At 43.8% G+C, this 18795-nt stretch overlaps 1 protein-coding gene across 1 annotated transcript; it reads right to left on the bottom strand.

Moving 5' to 3' along the window:
• Positions 1-762: 762 nt before the first annotated feature.
• Positions 763-17543, bottom strand: snapc5 (small nuclear RNA activating complex, polypeptide 5). The gene is made up of 4 exons (XM_014170428.2): positions 17270-17543; positions 11389-11510; positions 1534-1611; positions 763-1447 (listed from the first exon to the last, which is right to left on the bottom strand). The coding sequence occupies exons 2-4, from the start codon at positions 11476-11478 to the stop codon at positions 1262-1264; spliced, it is 354 nt and encodes a 117-aa protein (XP_014025903.1). The 5' UTR covers positions 11479-11510; positions 17270-17543; the 3' UTR covers positions 763-1261.
• Between the last annotated feature and the right edge of the window lie 1252 nt (positions 17544-18795).

Genomic DNA, 18795 nt, shown 5'->3' with positions numbered 1-18795 from the left:
TGTACTACAAATCAATACATTTACAATAAGCCCTGGTCTCAGATCTGTTTGTGCTCTTGCCAACTCTACCGCTGTCATTATGGCATGACAATAAGCCCTGGTCCCAGATCTGTTTGTACTCTAGTCAACTCTACAGCTGATCCCAGATCTGTTTGTACTCTAGTCAACTCTACAGCTGATCCCAGATCTGTTTGTACTCTAGTCAACTCTACCGCTGTCATTATGGAATGACAATAAGCCCTGATCCCAGATCTGTTTGTGCTCTTGCCAACTCTACCGCTGTCATTATGGCATGACAATAAGCCCTGGTCCCAGATCTGTTTGTACTCTAGTCAACTCTACAGCTGATCCCAGACCTGTTTGTACTCTAGTCAACTCTACCGCTGTCATTATGGAATGACAATAAGCACTGATCCCAGATCTGTTTGTGCTCTTGCCTACTCTACCGCTGTCATTATGGAATGACAATAAGCCCTGATCCCAGATCTGTTTGTACTCTAGTCAACTCTACCGCTGATCCCAGATCTGTTTGTACTCTTGTCAACTCTACCGTTGTCATTATGGAATGACAATAAGCCCTGATCCCAGATCTGTTTGTACTCTAGTCACCTCTACAGCTGGTCCCAGACCTGTTTGTACTCTAGTCAACTCTACCGTTGTCATTATGGAATGACAATAAGCCCTGGTCCCAGATCTGTTTGTGCTCTTGCCAACTCTACCGCTGTCATTATGGAATGACAATAAGCCCTGGTCCCAGATCTGTTTGCACCCAGGCTACATTTTATTTACAACTGTACATCTTCTAGTTTAACACTCTCTAATAAATAACTTCAGAAGTACAGGATGCAAAACAAAACAAAAACGTCTGTAATATTATATACACATCTCCTCTTCAGTGGCATTTAAGTACTGGAGGTTAAAACACTGGCTACATCCCAAATCACATTCTATTCCCTATGTAGTGCACTACATTTGGCAAGGTACTATTCCCTGCTCAAACCTAGTGCACTACATTGGGAATAAGGGGCCATTTGGGAACGGGTCCACTCAGTAATAAATCGTCGTCCTCCTCCTCGTCTTCCTCAGGCACTGCTTCTAGCTCATTGTTGTCGTCGTCCTCCTCTTCCTCCTCCTCCTCCTCTTCCTCCTCCTCTTCCTCAGGCACTGCTTCTAGCTCATTTGTTGTTGTCGTGATCCTCCTCCTCATCATCCTCTTCCTCCTCCTCCTCTTCCTCCTCTACGTGGTAGTCTACAGGACCACTCAGTAATAATCGTCGTCCTCCTCCTCGTCTTCCTCAGGCACTGCTTCAAGCTCATTGTTGTCGTCGTCCTCCTCTTCCTCCTCCTCTTCCTCCTCCTCTTCCTCCTCTATGTGGTAGTCTACAGGACCACTCAGCAGCAGTTTGGTCTGGTTGATCACTGCTTCGTCATCCAGGTTCAGAGGAACCTGCAGGGAACAGGAGGTGAGGTTATTAGATAAAGGGTGTGTGTGTGTGTGTGTGTGTGTGTGTGACAGACGTGTGTGTGCAGTACCTCAGGAGGACTGGCAGGTTGTGAAGGACCTTCGTCTGTCTGAGCGTTGATGATGGACTTTAGGGCCCCTTCTTCAAACTTAAAAATAAATAAAAAAAGGACAGACAGTTATATTGACGACATTACCCATCATTACTCAGGAGGGTAGTAACAATAAGGTACCGGTACCCTGAGTTATCATTCCCACTCCTTGACATGCTAAACATGTTGAGCATGACAGAGTACACGAGGTGGAATTTCAGGCTAGGTGGCCCACATTTGAAAAGGGTCAACAAGCATCCTTCTGAACTAACATGGTCCCGTGTGGCTCAGTTGGTAGAGCATGGTGTTTTGCAACGCCAGGGTTGTGGGGTTCGATTCCCACGGGGGGACCAGTACGGAGAAGAAAAAAAAAAAAAAATGTATGAAATGTATGCATTCATTACTGTAAGTCGCTCTGGATAAGAGCGTCTGCTAAATGACTAAAATGTAAAATGTAGCTTTGATCAACAACCAACTTGACAGAGCTTGAAGAATTAATGTAAATGTAATGAACTAACGTGGTCTGAAAAAAGGTCCCACCTCATAGATCAAGACAAAGGAGGTGATTGTGGACTACAGGAAGCAACAACAAAAAAGGACCGAGCACGCCCCCATTCTCATCGACGGGGCTGTAGTGGAGTAGGTTGAGAGCTTCATGTTCCTTGGTGTCCACATCACCAACAAACTAACATGGTCCAAGCAACACCAAGACAGTCGTGAAGAGGGCACGACAAAACCTATTCCTCCTCACGAGACTGAAAAGATTTGGCATGGGTCCTCAGATCCTCAAAAAAATTCTACAGCTGCACCATCGAGAGCATCCTGACTGGTTGCATCACCGCCTGGTACGGAAACTGCTCAGCTTCCGACCGCAAGGCACTACAGAGGGTAGTGCGAACGGCCCAGTACATCACTGGGGCCAAGCTTCCTGCCATCCAGGACCTCTATACCAGGCGGTGTCAGAGGAAAGCCCTAAAAATTGTCAAAGACTCCAGTCACCCCAGTCATAGACTGTTCTCTCTGCTACCGCACGGCAAGCGGTACCGGAGCGCCAAGTCTAGGTGCAAGACGCTTCTAAACAGCTTCTCCCATCAAGCCATAAGACTCCTGAACATCTAGTCAAATGGCTACCCAGACTATTCGCATTGACTAATCAAATTTGATTTGATAGATCTCACCTATTCAGCCATAAAGTGGGACCCTTGATTTCATCTATCCAGCCTTGTCAGAGCAGTGATTACTCATCAAGCTGCCTACTCAAGAAAAAGCTTCAAACTGTAACCAGTGTCTCGAACCTGGTTCAGGTTATCAGTCAACCTACCAGGGTGGTTACAAACACCACAGGAATTAAATCATCAACATGTATCGATCACATCTTTACTAACGCTGCAGAAATGTGCTTTAAAGCAGTATCCAAATCCATAGGATGTAGTGATCACAATATAGCAGCCATATCTAGGAAAACCAAAGTTCCAAAGGCTGGGCCTAATATAGTGTATAAGAGGTCATACAATAAGTTTTGTAGTGATTCCCATGGTGTTGATGTAAATAATATTTGTTGGTCCATGGTGTGTAATGAGGAGCAAACCTTACGCTGCACTTGACACATGAATGAAATTGCTTATCCCAGTTACTAATAATATACCCATTAAGAAAATGACTGTAAAAACTGTTAAATCCCCTGTGGATTGATGAGGAATTAAAACATTTTTATGACGAGGCAAAATAAATACGGGACTTGACTCTGGGACACCTTGACTTTTCGGTTACAGCCTTATTCTGAAATTGATTAAAATGTTTTTTTTTCCAACCCCCTCACCAAAATGACAAAGCAAAAACCTTCCCCGTAGCTCAGTTGGTAGAGCATGGTGTTTGCAACGCCAGGGTTGTGGGTTCGATTCCCACGGGGGGCCAAGTACGAAGAAGAAATTTTTTTTAATGAAATGTATGCATTCACTACTGTAAGTCGCTCTGGATAAGAGCGTCTGCTAAATGACTAAAATGTAAATGTCAAATGCAAAACAGTATTTTAGACATTTGAGTAAAGGGTCTGAATAATTATGTAAATGTAATATTTCATATATATATATATATATATATATATATATATATATATATATATATGAAATATTACATTTACATAATTATTCAGACCCTTTACTCAGTACTTTGTTGAAGTACCTTTGGCAGCGATTACAGCCTCAAGTCTTCTTGGGTATGACGCTGCAAGCTTGGCACACCTGTATTTCGGGAGTTTCTCTTATTCTTCTCTGCAGATCCTCTCAAGCTCTGTCAGGTTGGATGGGGAGCGTTGCTGCACAGCTATTTTCAGGTCTCTCCAGAGATGTTCGATCAGGTTCAAGTCAGTGCTCTGGCTGGGCCACTCAAGGACATTCAGAGACTTGTCCCGAAGCCACTCCTGTGTTGTCTTGGCCGTGTGCTTAGGGTCGTTGTCCTGTTGGAAGGTGAACCTTCGCCCCAGTCTGAGGTCCTGAGCGCTCTGGAGCAGGTTTTCATCAAGGATCTCTCCCTCGATCCTGACTATTATTCCAGTCCCTGCCGCTGAAAAACATCCACAGGTTTCCTCCAGATGTGACGCTTGGCATTCAGGTCAAAGTGTTCAATCTTGGTTTCATCAGACCAGAGAATCTTGTTTCTCATGGCCAGTGTCTTTAGGTGCCTTTTGGCAAACTCCAAGCGGTCTGTCATGTGCCTTTTACTGAGGAGTGGCTTCTGTCTGGCGACTCTACCATAAAGTCCTGATTGGTGGAGTGCTGCAGAGATCGTTGTCCTTCTGGAAGGTTCTCCCATCTCCACAGAGGAACTCTGGAGCTCTGTCAGAGTGACCATCAGGTTCTTGGTCACCTCCCTGACCAAGGCCCTTATTCTCCCCCGATTGCTCAGTTTGGCCGGGCGGCCAGCTCTAGGAAGAGTCTTTGATTCCAAACTTTTCCATTTAAGAATGATGGAGGCCAATGTGTTCTTGGGGACCTTCAATGCTGCAGAATTGTTTTGGTACCCTTCCCCAGATCTGTGCCTCGACACAATACTGACTTGTTCTCTACGGACAATTCCTTCGACCTCATGGCTTGGTTTTTGCTCTGACATGCCCTGTCAACTGTGGGACCTTATCTAGACAGGTGTGTACCTTTCCAAATCATGTCCAATCAATTGAATTTACCACAGGTGGACTCCAATGAAGTTGTAGAAACATCTCAAGGATGATCAATGGAAACAGGATGCACCTGAGCTCAATTTCGAGTCTCATAGCAAAGGGTCTGAATACTTAATTAAATAAGGTATTTCATTTTTTTTTTTTTTATAAATTTGCTAAAATTGATAAAACCCTGTTTTCGCTTTGTCATTACGGGGCATTGTGTGTAAACAACTAAGGAGTTATTTTTTTACATACATTATTGAATAAGGCTGTAACGTAACAAAATGTGCAAAAAGCCAAGGGGTCTGAATACTTTCCGAAAGCACTGTAAGTCTGACTGCACAACCGATTGGCAAATGTACTGCAAATTGAGAAACCACATGACTAAACTCAATTAAAAACAAGAAGAAACTACACTATGAAACAAAGATAAAATTACAAAGAATGATAGTAAAAAGCTTTGGAGCATCTAAATGACATTTTGGGCCAAAAGGAAAACTCGCTCCATCATTCACTGAATCAGATGGCTCATTCATCACAAAACCCACTGATATTGCAAACTACTTTAATGACTTTGGCAAGATCAGAAAACTGAGGGGTGACATACCAGTAACAAAGCCCGACACTACACATCCAAGTATATCTGACCAAATTATGAATAGACAAGCGTTGTAATTTTGAATTCCGTAAAGTCAGTGTGGAAGAGTTTGAAAAAAAATGGTCTATCAACAATGACAAGCCACCGGGGTCTGACAACTTGGATGGAAAATTACTGAGGATAATAGCGGACAATATGGCCACTCCTATTTGCCATATCTTCAATCTAAGCCTACAAGAAAGTGTGTGCCCTCAGGCCTGGAGGAAAGCAAAAGTAAGCACCCTTTACTGGCTCAAATAGCCGACCAATCAGCCTGTTACCAACCCTTAGGTAACTTTTGGGGGGAAAAAATGGTGTCTGACCAGATACAATGTCATTTCACAGTAAATAAATTGACAACAGACTTTCAGCACGCTTATAGAGAAGGACACTCAACAAGCACAGCACTTACACAAATGACAGATGATTGGCTGAGAGAAATTGATGATGAAGAGAATGTGGGGGCTGTTTTGTTAGACTTCAGTGCGGCTTTTGACATTATTGATCATAGTCTGCTTCTGGAAAAACCATGTGTTATGGCTTTACACCCCCTGATATAATGTGGATAAAGAGTTACCTGTCTAACAGAACACAAAGGGTGTTCTATAATGGAAGCCTCTCCAACATAATCCAGGTAGAATCAGGAATTCCCCAGGGCAGCTGTTTAGGCCCCTTACTTTTTTCAATTTTTACTAACGACCTGCCACAGGCTCTAAGTAAAGCCAGTGTGTTTATGTAAGCGGATGACTCAACACTATATACATCAACTACTACAACGACTGAAATGACTGCAACACTTAACAAAGAGCTGCAGTTAGTTTCAGAATTGGTGGCAAGAAATAAGTTAGTCCTAAATACACCAAAAGTATGTGGACACCCCTTCAAATGAGTGGATTCTGCTATTTTAGCCACACCCATTGCTGACAGGTGTATAAAATTGAGCACACCGCCATGCAATCTCCATAGACAAACATTGGCAGTAGAATGGCCTTACTGAAGAGCTAAGTGACTTAACATGGCACTGTCATAGGATGCCATCTTTCCAACAAGTCAGTTCGTCAAATTTCTGCCCTGCTAGATCTGCCCCCCAGTCAACTGTAAGTGGTGTTATTGTGAAGTGGAAACGTCTAGGAGCAACAACGGCTCAGCCGCAAAGTGGTAGGCCACACAAGTTCACAGAATGGGACCGCAGAGTGCTGAAGCGCGCAGCGCGTAAAGTCTTATGTCCTCAGTTGCAACACTCACTACCGAGTTCCAAACTGCCTCTGGAAGCAACGTCAGCACTAGAACTGTTCACCGGGAGCTTCATGAAATGGGTTTCCATGGCAGAGCTACTGTACACACGCCTAACATCATGCCCAATGCCAAGCGTCGGCCGGAACGGTGTAAAGCTCTTGCCATTGGACTCTGGAGCAGTGGAAACGCCTTCTCTGGAGTGATGAATCACGCTTCACCATCTGGCAGTCCGATGGACGAATCTGGGTTTGGTGGAGGCCAGGAGAACGCTACCTGTCCCAATGCATAGTGCCAACTGTAAAGTTTGGTGGAGGAGGAATAATAGTCTGGGGCTGTTTTTCATGGTTCGAGGCCCCCTAGTTCCAGTGAAGGAAAATCTTCTCGCTACAGCATACAATACATTCTAGACAATTCTGCGCTTTCAACATTTTGGCAACAGTTTGGGGAAGGCCCTTTCCTGTTTCAGCATGACAATGCCCCTGTGCAAAAAGCCAGGTCCCTACAGAAATGGTTTGTTGAGATCGGTGTGGAAGAACTTGACTGGCCTGCACATTGCCCTGAACTCAACCACATCGAACACCTTTGGGATGAATTGGAACACCGACTGCGAGCCAGGCCTAATCGCCCAACATCAGTGCCCCGACCTCACTAATGCTCTTGGCTGAATGGAAGCAAGTCCCCTCAGCAATGTTCCAGCATCTAGTGGAAAGCCTTCCCAGAAGAGTGCAGGCTGTTATAGCAGCAAAGGGGGGGACCAACTCCATATTAACGCTCATGATTTTGTAATGAGATGTTCGACGAGCAGGTGTCCACATACTTTTGGCCATGTAGTGTATGTGGTAGTAGAGTAACTTAGGAAACACACATAATGTGTTGTAAATGGGGATCCATAATAAACCCCGGGAAGAGTAGCTGCTGCCTTGGCAGGAACTAATGGGGATCCATAATAAACCCCAGGAAGAGTAGCTGCTGCCTTGGCAGGAACTAATGGGGATCCATAATAAACCCCAGGAAGAGTAGCTGCTGCCTTGGCAGGAACTAATGGGGATCCATAATAAACCCCAGGAAGAGTAGCTGCTGCTTTGGCAGGAACTAATGGGGATCCATAATAAACCCCAGGAAGAGTAGCTGCTGCCTTGGCAGGAACTAATGGGGATCCATAATAAACCCCAGGAAGAGTAGCTGCTGCCTTGGCAACAGGAACTAATGGGGATCCATAATAAACCCCAGGAAGAGTAGCTGCTGCCTTGGCAACAGGAACTAATGGGGATCCATAATAAACCCCAGGAAGAGTAGCTGCTGCCTTGGCAACAGGAACTAATGGGGATCCATAATAAACCCCAGGAAGAGTAGCTGCTGCCTTGGCAACAGGAACTAATGGGGATCCATAATAAACCCCAGGAAGAGTATCTGCTGCCTTGGCAACAGGAACTAATGGGGATCCATAATAAACCCCAGGAAGAGTAGCTGCTGCCTTGGCAACAGGAACTAATGGGGATCCATAATAAACCCCAGGAAGAGTAGCTGCTGCCTTGGCAACAGGAACTAATGGGGATCCATAATAAACCCCAGGAAGAGTAGCTGCTGCCTTGGCAACAGGAACGAATGGGGATCCATAATAAACCCCAGGAAGAGTAGCTGCTGCTTTGGCAGGAACTAATGGGGATCCATAATAAACCCCAGGAAGAGTAGCTGCTGCCTTGGCAACAGGAACTAATGGGGATCCATAATAAACCCCAGGAAGAGTAGCTGCTGCCTTGGCAACAGGAACTAATGGGGATCCATAATAAACCCCAGGAAGAGTAGCTGCTGCCTTGGCAACAGGAACTAATGGGGATCCATAATAAACCCCAGGAAGAGTAGCTGCTGCCTTGGCAGGAACTAATGGGGATCCATAATAAACCCCAGGAAGAGTAGCTGCTGCTTTGGCAGGAACTAATGGGGATCCATAATAAACCCCAGGAAGAGTAGCTGCTGCCTTGGCAACAGGAACTAATGGGGATCCATAATAAACCCCAGGAAGAGTAGCTGCTGCCTTGGCAACAGGAACGAATGGGGATCCATAATAAACCCCAGGAAGAGTAGCTGCTGCCTTGGCAACAGGAACTAATGGGGATCCATAATAAACCCCAGGAAGAGTAGCTGCTGCCTTGGCAACAGGAACTAATGGGGATCCATAATAAACCCCAGGAAGAGTAGCTGCTGCCTTGGCAACAGGAACTAATGGGGATCCATAATAAACCCCAGGAAGAGTAGCTGCTGCCTTGGCAACAGGAACGAATGGGGATCCATAATAAACCCCAGGAAGAGTAGCTGCTGCTTTGGCAGGAACTAATGGGGATCCATAATAAACCCCAGGAAGAGTAGCTGCTGCCTTGGCAACAGGAACTAATGGGGATCCATAATAAACCCCAGGAAGAGTAGCTGCTGCCTTGGCAACAGGAACTAATGGGGATCCATAATAAACCCCAGGAAGAGTTGCTGCTGCCTTGGCAACAGGAACTAATGGGGATCCATAATAAACCCCAGGAAGAGTAGCTGCTGCCTTGGCAGGAACTAATGGGGATCCATAATAAACCCCAGGAAGAGTAGCTGCTGCTTTGGCAGGAACTAATGGGGATCCATAATAAACCCCAGGAAGAGTAGCTGCTGCCTTGGCAACAGGAACTAATGGGGATCCATAATAAACCCCAGGAAGAGTAGCTGCTGCCTTGGCAACAGGAACGAATGGGGATCCATAATAAACCCCAGGAAGAGTAGCTGCTGCCTTGGCAACAGGAACTAATGGGGATCCATAATAAACCCCAGGAAGATTAGCTGCTGCCTTGGCAACAGGAACGAATGGGGATCCATAATAAACCCCAGGAAGAGTAGCTGCTGCCTTGGCAACAGGAACTAATGGGGATCCATAATAAACCCCAGGAAGAGTAGCTGCTGCCTTGGCAACAGGAACTAATGGGGATCCATAATAAACCCCAGGAAGAGTAGCTGCTGCCTTGGCAGGAACTAATGGGGATCCATAATAAACCCCAGGAAGAGTAGCTGCTGCCTTGGCAACAGGAACTAATGGGGATCCATAATAAACCCCAGGAAGAGTAGCTGCTGCCTTGGCAAGGAACTAATGGGGATCCATAATAAACCCCAGGAAGAGTAGCTGCTGCCTTGGCAACAGGAACGAATGGGGATCCATAATAAACCCCAGGAAGAGTAGCTGCTGCCTTGGCAGGAACTAATGGGGATCCATAATAAACCCCAGGAAGAGTAGCTGCTGCCTTGGCAGGAACTAATGGGGATCCATAATAAACCCCAGGAAGAGTAGCTGCTGCCTTGGCAGGAACTAATGGGGATCCATAATAAACCCCAGGAAGAGTAGCTGCTGCCTTGGCAACAGGAACGAATGGGGATCCATAATAAACCCCAGGAAGAGTAGCTGCTGCCTTGGCAACAGGAACTAATGGGGATCCATAATAAACCCCAGGAAGAGTAGCTGCTGCCTTGGCAACAGGAACTAATGGGGATCCATAATAAACCCCAGGAAGAGTAGCTGCTGCCTTGGCAGGAACTAATGGGGATCCATAATAAACCCCAGGAAGAGTAGCTGCTGCCTTGGCAACAGGAACGAATGGGGATCCATAATAAACCCCAGGAAGAGTAGCTGCTGCCTTGGCAACAGGAACGAATGGGGATCCATAATAAACCCCAGGAAGAGTAGCTGCTGCCTTGGCAGCAGGAACGAATGGGGATCCATAATAAACCCCAGGAAGAGTAGCTGCTGCCTTGGCAACAGGAACGAATGGGGATCCATAATAAACCCCAGGAAGAGTAGCTGCTGCCTTGGCAAGGAACTAATGGGGATCCATAATAAACCCCAGGAAGAGTAGCTGCTGCCTTGGCAACAGGAACGAATGGGGATCCATAATAAACCCCAGGAAGAGTAGCTGCTGCCTTGGCAACAGGAACGAATGGGGATCCATAATAAACCCCAGGAAGAGTAGCTGCTGCCTTGGCAACAGGAACGAATGGGGATCCATAATAAACCCCAGGAAGAGTAGCTGCTGCCTTGGCAGGAACTAATGGGGATCCATAATAAACCCCAGGAAGAGTAGCTGCTGCCTTGGCAACAGGAACGAATGGGGATCCATAATAAACCCCAGGAAGAGTAGCTGCTGCCTTGGCAACAGGAACGAATGGGGATCCATAATAAACCCCAGGAAGAGTAGCTGCTGCCTTGGCAGCAGGAACGAATGGGGATCCATAATAAACCCCAGGAAGAGTAGCTGCTGCCTTGGCAACAGGAACGAATGGGGATCCATAATAAACCCCAGGAAGAGTAGCTGCTGCCTTGGCAGGAACTAATGGGGATCCATAATAAACCCCAGGAAGAGTAGCTGCTGCCTTGGCAACAGGAACGAATGGGGATCCATAATAAACCCCAGGAAGAGTAGCTGCTGCCTTGGCAACAGGAACGAATGGGGATCCATAATAAACCCCAGGAAGAGTAGCTGCTGCCTTGGCAACAGGAACGAATGGGGATCCATAATAAACCCCAGGAAGAGTAGCTGCTGCCTTGGCAGGAACTAATGGGGATCCATAATAAACCCCAGGAAGAGTAGCTGCTGCCTTGGCAACAGGAACGAATGGGGATCCATAATAAACCCCAGGAAGAGTAGCTGCTGCCTTGGCAACAGGAACGAATGGGGATCCATAATAAATAAACATACAATAAATTCTTGAAGGACGAGGGAAGGATGCCATAGACTACTTATTTACTTAGGGAGGGAGGTACAATAGAAAGTAGCTGTACCTTGAGTCTGTTGAGCTGGTCCTGCAGCATAACTTTAATCTTTAGGAGAGTCTCCTCTTCCTTCTTCAGCTCCTGTAGACGACTCAACATGGTGTCTGGTGGAGTTAGACCATTCCTAAATACTGAGAGACATATACAGTATTACTGTAGCAGTGTTGCTTCCGTCAATCTCCTCGCCCCAACCTGGGCTTGAAACCAGAGTTCCCTTTGAACAACAACAAGTCACCCTCGAAGCATCGTTACCTATCGCTCCTCAAAAAAAAAGCTACAGCATTTGGCAGAGCAAAGGGAAACAACTACTTCAAGGTGTCAGAGCGAGTGACGTCACCGATTGAAACGCAACTAGCGCGCACCGCCGCTAACTAGCTAGCCGTTTCACACCAGTTGCATTAGTATGTATCTTCCTTCTTCAGCTCTGGTAGTGGACTTGTCATGATGTCCTGTGGGTTCAGAAAGAGAGACAGACAGGCAAATGCAGCAGGGCTATAGTCAGGCTATATTAGTAAACTCACTATAATAGGGCTCCCGAGTGGCGCAGCGGTCTAAGGCACTGCATCTCAGTGCTAGAGGCGTCACTACAGACCCTGGTTTGATTCCAGGCTGTATCACAACCGGCCGTGATTGGGAGTCCCATAGGGCGGCGCACAATTGGCCCAGCGTCGTCCAGGCCCGGGGTAGGCCGTCATCGTAAAGAAATAATTTGTTAACTGACTTGCTTAGTTTAATAATACAACATATGTAGGCTTTAGCATACTTACTGTAGCGATTGTCTACCTAGCTTAGTAAACTCAACTCCATCCATATTACAGGGACCTTAACTAGAGCTAATTGGCTCCCTAAATTGTCACGATCATGAACTTCCTGGCTGGTTGAGTACAGAAGATAGCATTAGCTGTTAGCATTAGCTGTTAGCATTAGCTGTTAGCATTAGCTGTTAGCATTAGCTGTTAGCATGAGCTGTTAGCATGAGCTGTTAGCATGAGCTGTTAGCATGAGCTGTTAGCATGAGCTGTTAGCATGAGCTGTTAGCATTAGCTGTTAGCATTAGCTGTAAGCATTAGCTGTTAGCATTAGCTGTTGGCATTAGCTGTTGGCGATGTGCTGCATCTAGTCACAGTAACGTTAGATAAGCTAACCCTTCGCCAAAACATTACGAATCACTCCGTTTGATACCGGAGCTGAGACATGCGTCGAAATCGGTAAGCAACCAACTTTGAAGCAGTGTGCCGATATCTCAATCATGGACACTCTTACTGACAGTTGTGGCTGCTTCGGGTGATGTATTGTTGTCTCTACCTTCTTGCCCTTTGTGCTGTTGTCTGTGCCCAATAATGTTTGTACCATGTTTTGTGCAGCTACCATGTTGTGTTGCTACCATGTTGTTGTCATGTTGTGTTCCTCCAATGTTGTTGTCATGTTGTGTTGCTACCATGTTGTTGTCATGTTGTGTTGCTACCATGTTGTTGTTATGCTGTGTTGCTACCATGTTGTTGTCATGCTGTGTTGCTACCATGTTGTTGTTATGCTGTGTTGCTACCATGTTGTTGTCATGTTGTGTTCCTCCAATGTTGTTGTCATGTTGTGTTCCTCCAATGTTGTTGTCATGTTGTGTTGCTACCATGTTGTTGTCATGTTGTGTTTCTACCATGTTGTTGTCATGTTGCTACCATGTTGTTGTCATGTTGTGATGCTACCATGTTGTTGTCATGTTGTGTTCCTCCAATGTTGTTGTCATGTTGTGTTTCTACCATGCTGTGTTATGTGTTTCTACCATGTTGTTGTCATGTTGTGTTTCTACCATGTTGTTGTCATGTTGTGTTTCTACCATGCAGTGTTATGTGTTGCTGCCATGTTGTTGTCATGTTGTGTTCCTCCAATGTTGTTGTCATGTTGTGTTTCTACCATGCTGTGTTATGTGATGCTACCATGTTGTTGTCATGTTGTGTTGCTACCATGTTGTTGACATGTTGTGTTCCTCCAATGTTGTTGTCATGTTGTGTTTCTACCATGCTGTGTTATGTGTTGCAGCCATGTTGTTGTTATGTTGTGTTGCTACCATGCTGTGTTATGTGTTGCTACCATGCTGTGTTATGTGTTGCTGCCTTGCTGTGTTATGTGTTGCTACCATGCTGTGTTATGTGTTGCTGCCTTGCTGTGTTATGTGTTTCTACCATGCTGTGTTATGTGTTGCTGCCATGTTGTTGTCATGTTGTGTTTCTACCATGCTGTGTTATGTGTTGCTGCCTTGCTGTGTTATGTGTTTCTACCATGCTGTGTTATGTGTTGCTACCATGCTGTGTTATGTGTTGCTACCATGCTGTGTTATGTGTTGCTACCATGCTGTGTTATGTGTTGCTGCCTTGCTGTGTTATGTGTTGCTGCCTTGCTGTGTTATGTGTTGCTGCCATGCTGTGTTATGTGTTGCTGCCTTGCTGTGTTATGTGTTGCTACCATGCTGTGTTATGTGTTACTGCCTTGCTATGTTATATTAGGTCTCTCTTTGTGTAGTGTTGTCTCTCGTCATGTGTATTTCGTCCTATATTTTTATTAAGAAATTATATTTTTAATCCCAGCCCACGTCCCCGCAGGAGGCCTTTTTGCCAGGTCGTCATTGTAAATAAGAATTTGTTCTTAATAACTGACTTGCCTCGTTAAATAAAAATATATAATACACGTATCACTTTATCAGAAGAACGTCACGAAGGATGTCCCGAGCGTCTTTTGATCACGTGGTTTTTCAAACCGGGTGTTGCAAAATGCCACCGATTTCCGACCGCTGCTGGACACCGTACTGATTACATTTTACCGTACTGTTTACATTTTACCGTACTGTTTACCGTACTGTTTACATTTTACCGTACTGTTTACCGTACTGTTGACATTTTACCGTACTGTTGACATTTTACCGTACTGTTTACATTTTACCGTACTGTTTACCGTACTGTTGACATTTTACCGTACTGTTGACATTTTACCGTACTGTTTACATTTTACCGTACTGTTTACCGTACTGTTGACATTTTACCGTACTGTTGACATTTTACCGTACTGTTTACCGTACTGTTGACATTTTACCGTACTGTTTACCGTACTGTTGACATTTTACCGTACTGTTTACCGTACTGTTGACATTTTACCGTACTGTTTACCGTACTGTTTACCGTACTGTTTACCGTACTGTTGACATTTTACCGTACTGTTTACCGTACTGTTGACATTTTACCGTACTGTTTACATTTACCGTACTGTTTACATTTTACCGTACTGTTGACATTTTACCGTACTGTTGACATTTACCGTACTGTTTACCGTACTGTTGACATTTTACCGTACTGTTTACATTTACCGTACTGTTGACATTTTACCGTACTGTTGACATTTACCGTACTGTTTACCGTACTGTTGACATTTTACCGTACTGTTTACATTTTACCGTACTGTTTACCGTACTGTTGACATTTTACCGTACTGTTGACATTTACCGTACTGTTTATCGTACTGTTGACATTTACCGTACTGTTGACATTTACCGTACTGTTGACATTTTACCGTACTGTTTACCGTACTGTTGACATTTACCGTACTGTTTACCGTACTGTTGACATTTTACCGTACTGTTTACCGTACTGTTTACATTTTACATTTTACATTTTAGTCATTTAGCAGACGCTCTTATCCAGAGCGACTTACAAATTGGTGCATTCACCTATAATATCCAGTGGAACAACCACTTTACAATAGTGCATCTAAATCTTATTTTTAAATCTTATCTAAATCTTATCTAAATTTTACCGTACTGTTTACCGTACTGTTGACATTTTACCGTACTGTTGACATTTACCGTACTGTTTACCTTTGACCGTACTGTTTACATTTGACTGTACATTTTACCGTAGTGTTTACCTTTGACCGTACTGTTTACCTTTTACCTTACTGTTTACCTTTGACCGCACTGTTTACATTTTACCGTAGTGTTTACCTTTGACCGTACTGTTTACCTTTGACCGTACTGTTTACCTTTGACCGTACTGTTTACATTTGACCGTACTGTTTACCTTTTACCTTACTGTTTACCTTTGACCGTAGTGTTTACCTTTGACCGTACTGTTTACCTTTTACCTTACTGTTTACCTTTGACCGTACTGTTTACCTTTGACCGTACTGTTTACCTTTGACCGTACTGTTTACCTTTGACCGTACTGTTTACATTTGACCACACTGTTTACCTTTTACCGTACTGTTTACCTTTTACCTTACTGTTTACATTTGACCGCACTGTTTACCTTTTACCGTACTGTTTACCTTTGACCGTACTGTTTACATTTGACCGCACTGTTTACCTTTTACCGTACTGTTTACATTTGACCGTACTGTTTACATTTGACCGTACTGTTTACATTTGACCGTACTGTTTACCTTTGACCGTACTGTTTACCTTTGACCGTACTGTTTACCTTTGACCGTACTGTTTACCTTTGACCGTACTGTTTACATTTGACCGTACTGTTTACATTTGACCGTACTGTTTACCTTTGACCGTACTGTTTACCTTTGACCGTACTGTTTACCTTTGACCGTACTGTTTACCTTTGACCGTACTGTTTACATTTGACCGTACTGTTTACCTTTGACCGTACTGTTTACCTTTGACTGTACTGTTTACATTTGACCGCACTGTTTACCTTTTACCGTACTGTTTACCTTTGACCGTACTGTTTACCTTTGACCGTACTGTTTACATTTGACCGTACTGTTTACCTTTTACCTTACTGTTTACCTTTGACCGTACTGTTTACCTTTGACCGTACTGTTTACCTTTGACCGTACTGTTTACCTTTGACCGTACTGTTTACATTTGACCGTACTGTTTACCTTTGACCGTACTGTTTACCTTTGACCGTACTGTTTACCTTTGACCGTACTGTTTACATTTGACCGTACTGTTTACCTTTGACCGTACTGTTTACCTTTGACCGTACTGTTTACATTTGACCGCACTGTTTACCTTTGACCGTACTGTTTACATTTGACCGCACTGTTTACCTTTTACCGTACTGTTTACCTTTGACCGTACTGTTTACCTTTGACCGTACTGTTTACATTTGACCGTACTGTTTACCTTTGACCGTACTGTTTACATTTGACCGTAACACTTTCTCCTGACCGGTAGCTAGTTTAGCAGGTAGAGGAGGGAACATTCCGGGTTGTGAACGTATATAGCACACTATTTTCATTTAATTATGATTATTTTTTGCACGGTTGTTCAAATAATTTGTTTTATTTAGTATACGCTTCTGTCTTAATTAAGCATCATAAATAACGCCATACATTCCTTTTTTTTTTTAAAGAATCAAGTTGAAGAGTAAAATGAGAAGCATGTGTTATTCTAAGTGATTATAAGCTGCTATAGCCAACGACTGTACCGCTGTACCGCGGCGTTATAATGAAAACGGATTTGAAATAATACCTCTGTCACTAAATGTGCTAAATGTGAACAGATCATTAAGATCTGATTAAATGAATTTGTTTCCGGTACAAAACGAGGTGAAAGCGCCTTCACTTCAGAAAGCCTCGGTTTCCCCACATTTACTCCCCCGTCGAGGTGGGATGCTACCTAATGCTGTCAGAAACATTATTTATTAGTTACGTCGCCATTTATCAACGTTTATACAACGTTATAGCTAGAACATGTATAACATCCTTCCCTCTGCAGCAGACTCAATCAGGAAAAAATCATATAAACGTTACAGAAAACAAAACCATTTAACGTTGTCTTAAGATAGCTAGCTAATATGCTACCAACACTAACCTCAGCTTTATCAAACCATCCAACAATAGCTTTCTAAATATATATATTTATATAGATATATCTCTCACAAACCTTCACAAAAATCTGTTCCGTTTGTTTCTCCTCTCTCTGTGTGCAGTAAACACAAGGCCACTGGCAGACCAGCTAGGTGCACATCGATATGGATAACTATCCAGCTAATAAAGTCCTGTTATGTCTGAATGATAACCGGTCTACTTTACGGTACCGCCGATGATAATAATACAAAACGCTGCTGCTGCTGCTGCTCGTTATGTTGTTGTAGTCTCTTCCGTTGTTCATTCACGTGGTTTTCCTTCCGCGCATTTCCGGGTTGTAATTTCCGGTCACATTACAGACAGCTCATAAACAGTGTTGATGTGATCTCCTCCTGTAACATCACACACAGACAGCTCATAAACAGTGTTGATGTGATCTCCTCCTGTAACATCACACACAGACAGCTCATAAACAGTGTGATGTGATCTCCTCCTGTAACATCACACACAGACAACTCAATAAACAGTGTTGATGTGATCTCCTCCTGTAACATCACACACAGACAACTCAATAAACAGAGTGATGTGATTTCCTCCTGTAACATCACACACAGACAGCTCATAAACAGAGTGATGTGATCTCCTCCTGTAACATCACACACAGACAGCTCATAAACAGTGTTGATGTGATCTCCTCCTGTAACATCACACACAGACAGCTCATAAACAGTGTGATGTGACCTCCTCCTGTAACATCACACATTACATACAGATATTCATATTCAAGGCGTTCACATTTTCAAGTGATTTTCGAAGATAAAACACCAGCAGGGGGCGAAAGAGTGTATGCATTGTGGAACCCATCATCAGCTTGTGTTTCCCTGGGGAACATATATACTGGTGCACCTTTGTGATAGCAGGTGGTGAAATGTTTGGTGAAAAAAGTATTTCACTGGAAGTCCTTCACGGAAGAGGAGAGTCTCATTCATACACATTCAGCTCATTTAGGATTCTGGAGACTCAACCGGTTGGCACATGGACATTGTTGTGTAAAATTGTTGCCAGTTAGGTGTTAATTTGTGTTGAGAATTGAGACCAATTGTCTAATTTAGTATATAGTATAATTGAGATAATATGACTACATTGAGATTATATATTTAATTTGAAATTACCTTACTTGAAGTAATGTAGATTTATTTTTGTGTTTTGCCTTGAAAGGTTATCAACCTAATTAACTAACTAACTAACTAACTAACTTGATTAGATAAGTCCTTAAAGAGGCCTTTTTCAAGTTTGGGCAAAGAGCTGCAGTGTGAACCATACACAACTTGACAATGTAAATGCACCGTTATAAAATTATTCATAATGTTTATAAAATGATCAACATTTAGAATTATCTCTGATGAAAATAGACCTCAGTCCTGCTTATGTAGCCAACTGGTTGTAAACTTTTAGTAACTGGTTTTCAAGCGGACCTGTATACTGTTGGTAGACATCTCTTAGGCCACTTTCTCTCTCTCTCTCTCGCTGTCTCTCTCTCCTCTCTTTGTCTCTCTCTCTCTGTCTCTCTCTCGCTGTCTCTCTCTCCTCTCTTTGTCTCTC

This window comes from Salmo salar, chromosome ssa23, assembly GCF_905237065.1.
Source record: "Salmo salar chromosome ssa23, Ssal_v3.1, whole genome shotgun sequence".
Lineage (NCBI taxonomy): Eukaryota > Metazoa > Chordata > Actinopteri > Salmoniformes > Salmonidae > Salmo > Salmo salar.
The sequence above is the reverse complement of the archived record's forward strand: the minus strand, read 5'-3'. Positions and strand labels throughout refer to the sequence as shown.

Excerpts from the sequence above, each read along its gene's own strand:
- snapc5 (XM_014170428.2), bottom strand. The coding sequence starts at position 11,478 with ATGTTGAGTCGTCTACAGGAGCTGAAGAAGGAAGAGGAGACTCTCCTA. Across the intron at positions 1,612-11,388 it reads ACCAGCTCAACAGACTCAAG|TTTGAAGAAGGGGCCCTAAA; the intron begins GTACAGCTACTT and ends TTTATTTTTAAG. Across the intron at positions 1,448-1,533 it reads AACCTGCCAGTCCTCCTGAG|GTTCCTCTGAACCTGGATGA; the intron begins GTACTGCACACA and ends TGTTCCCTGCAG.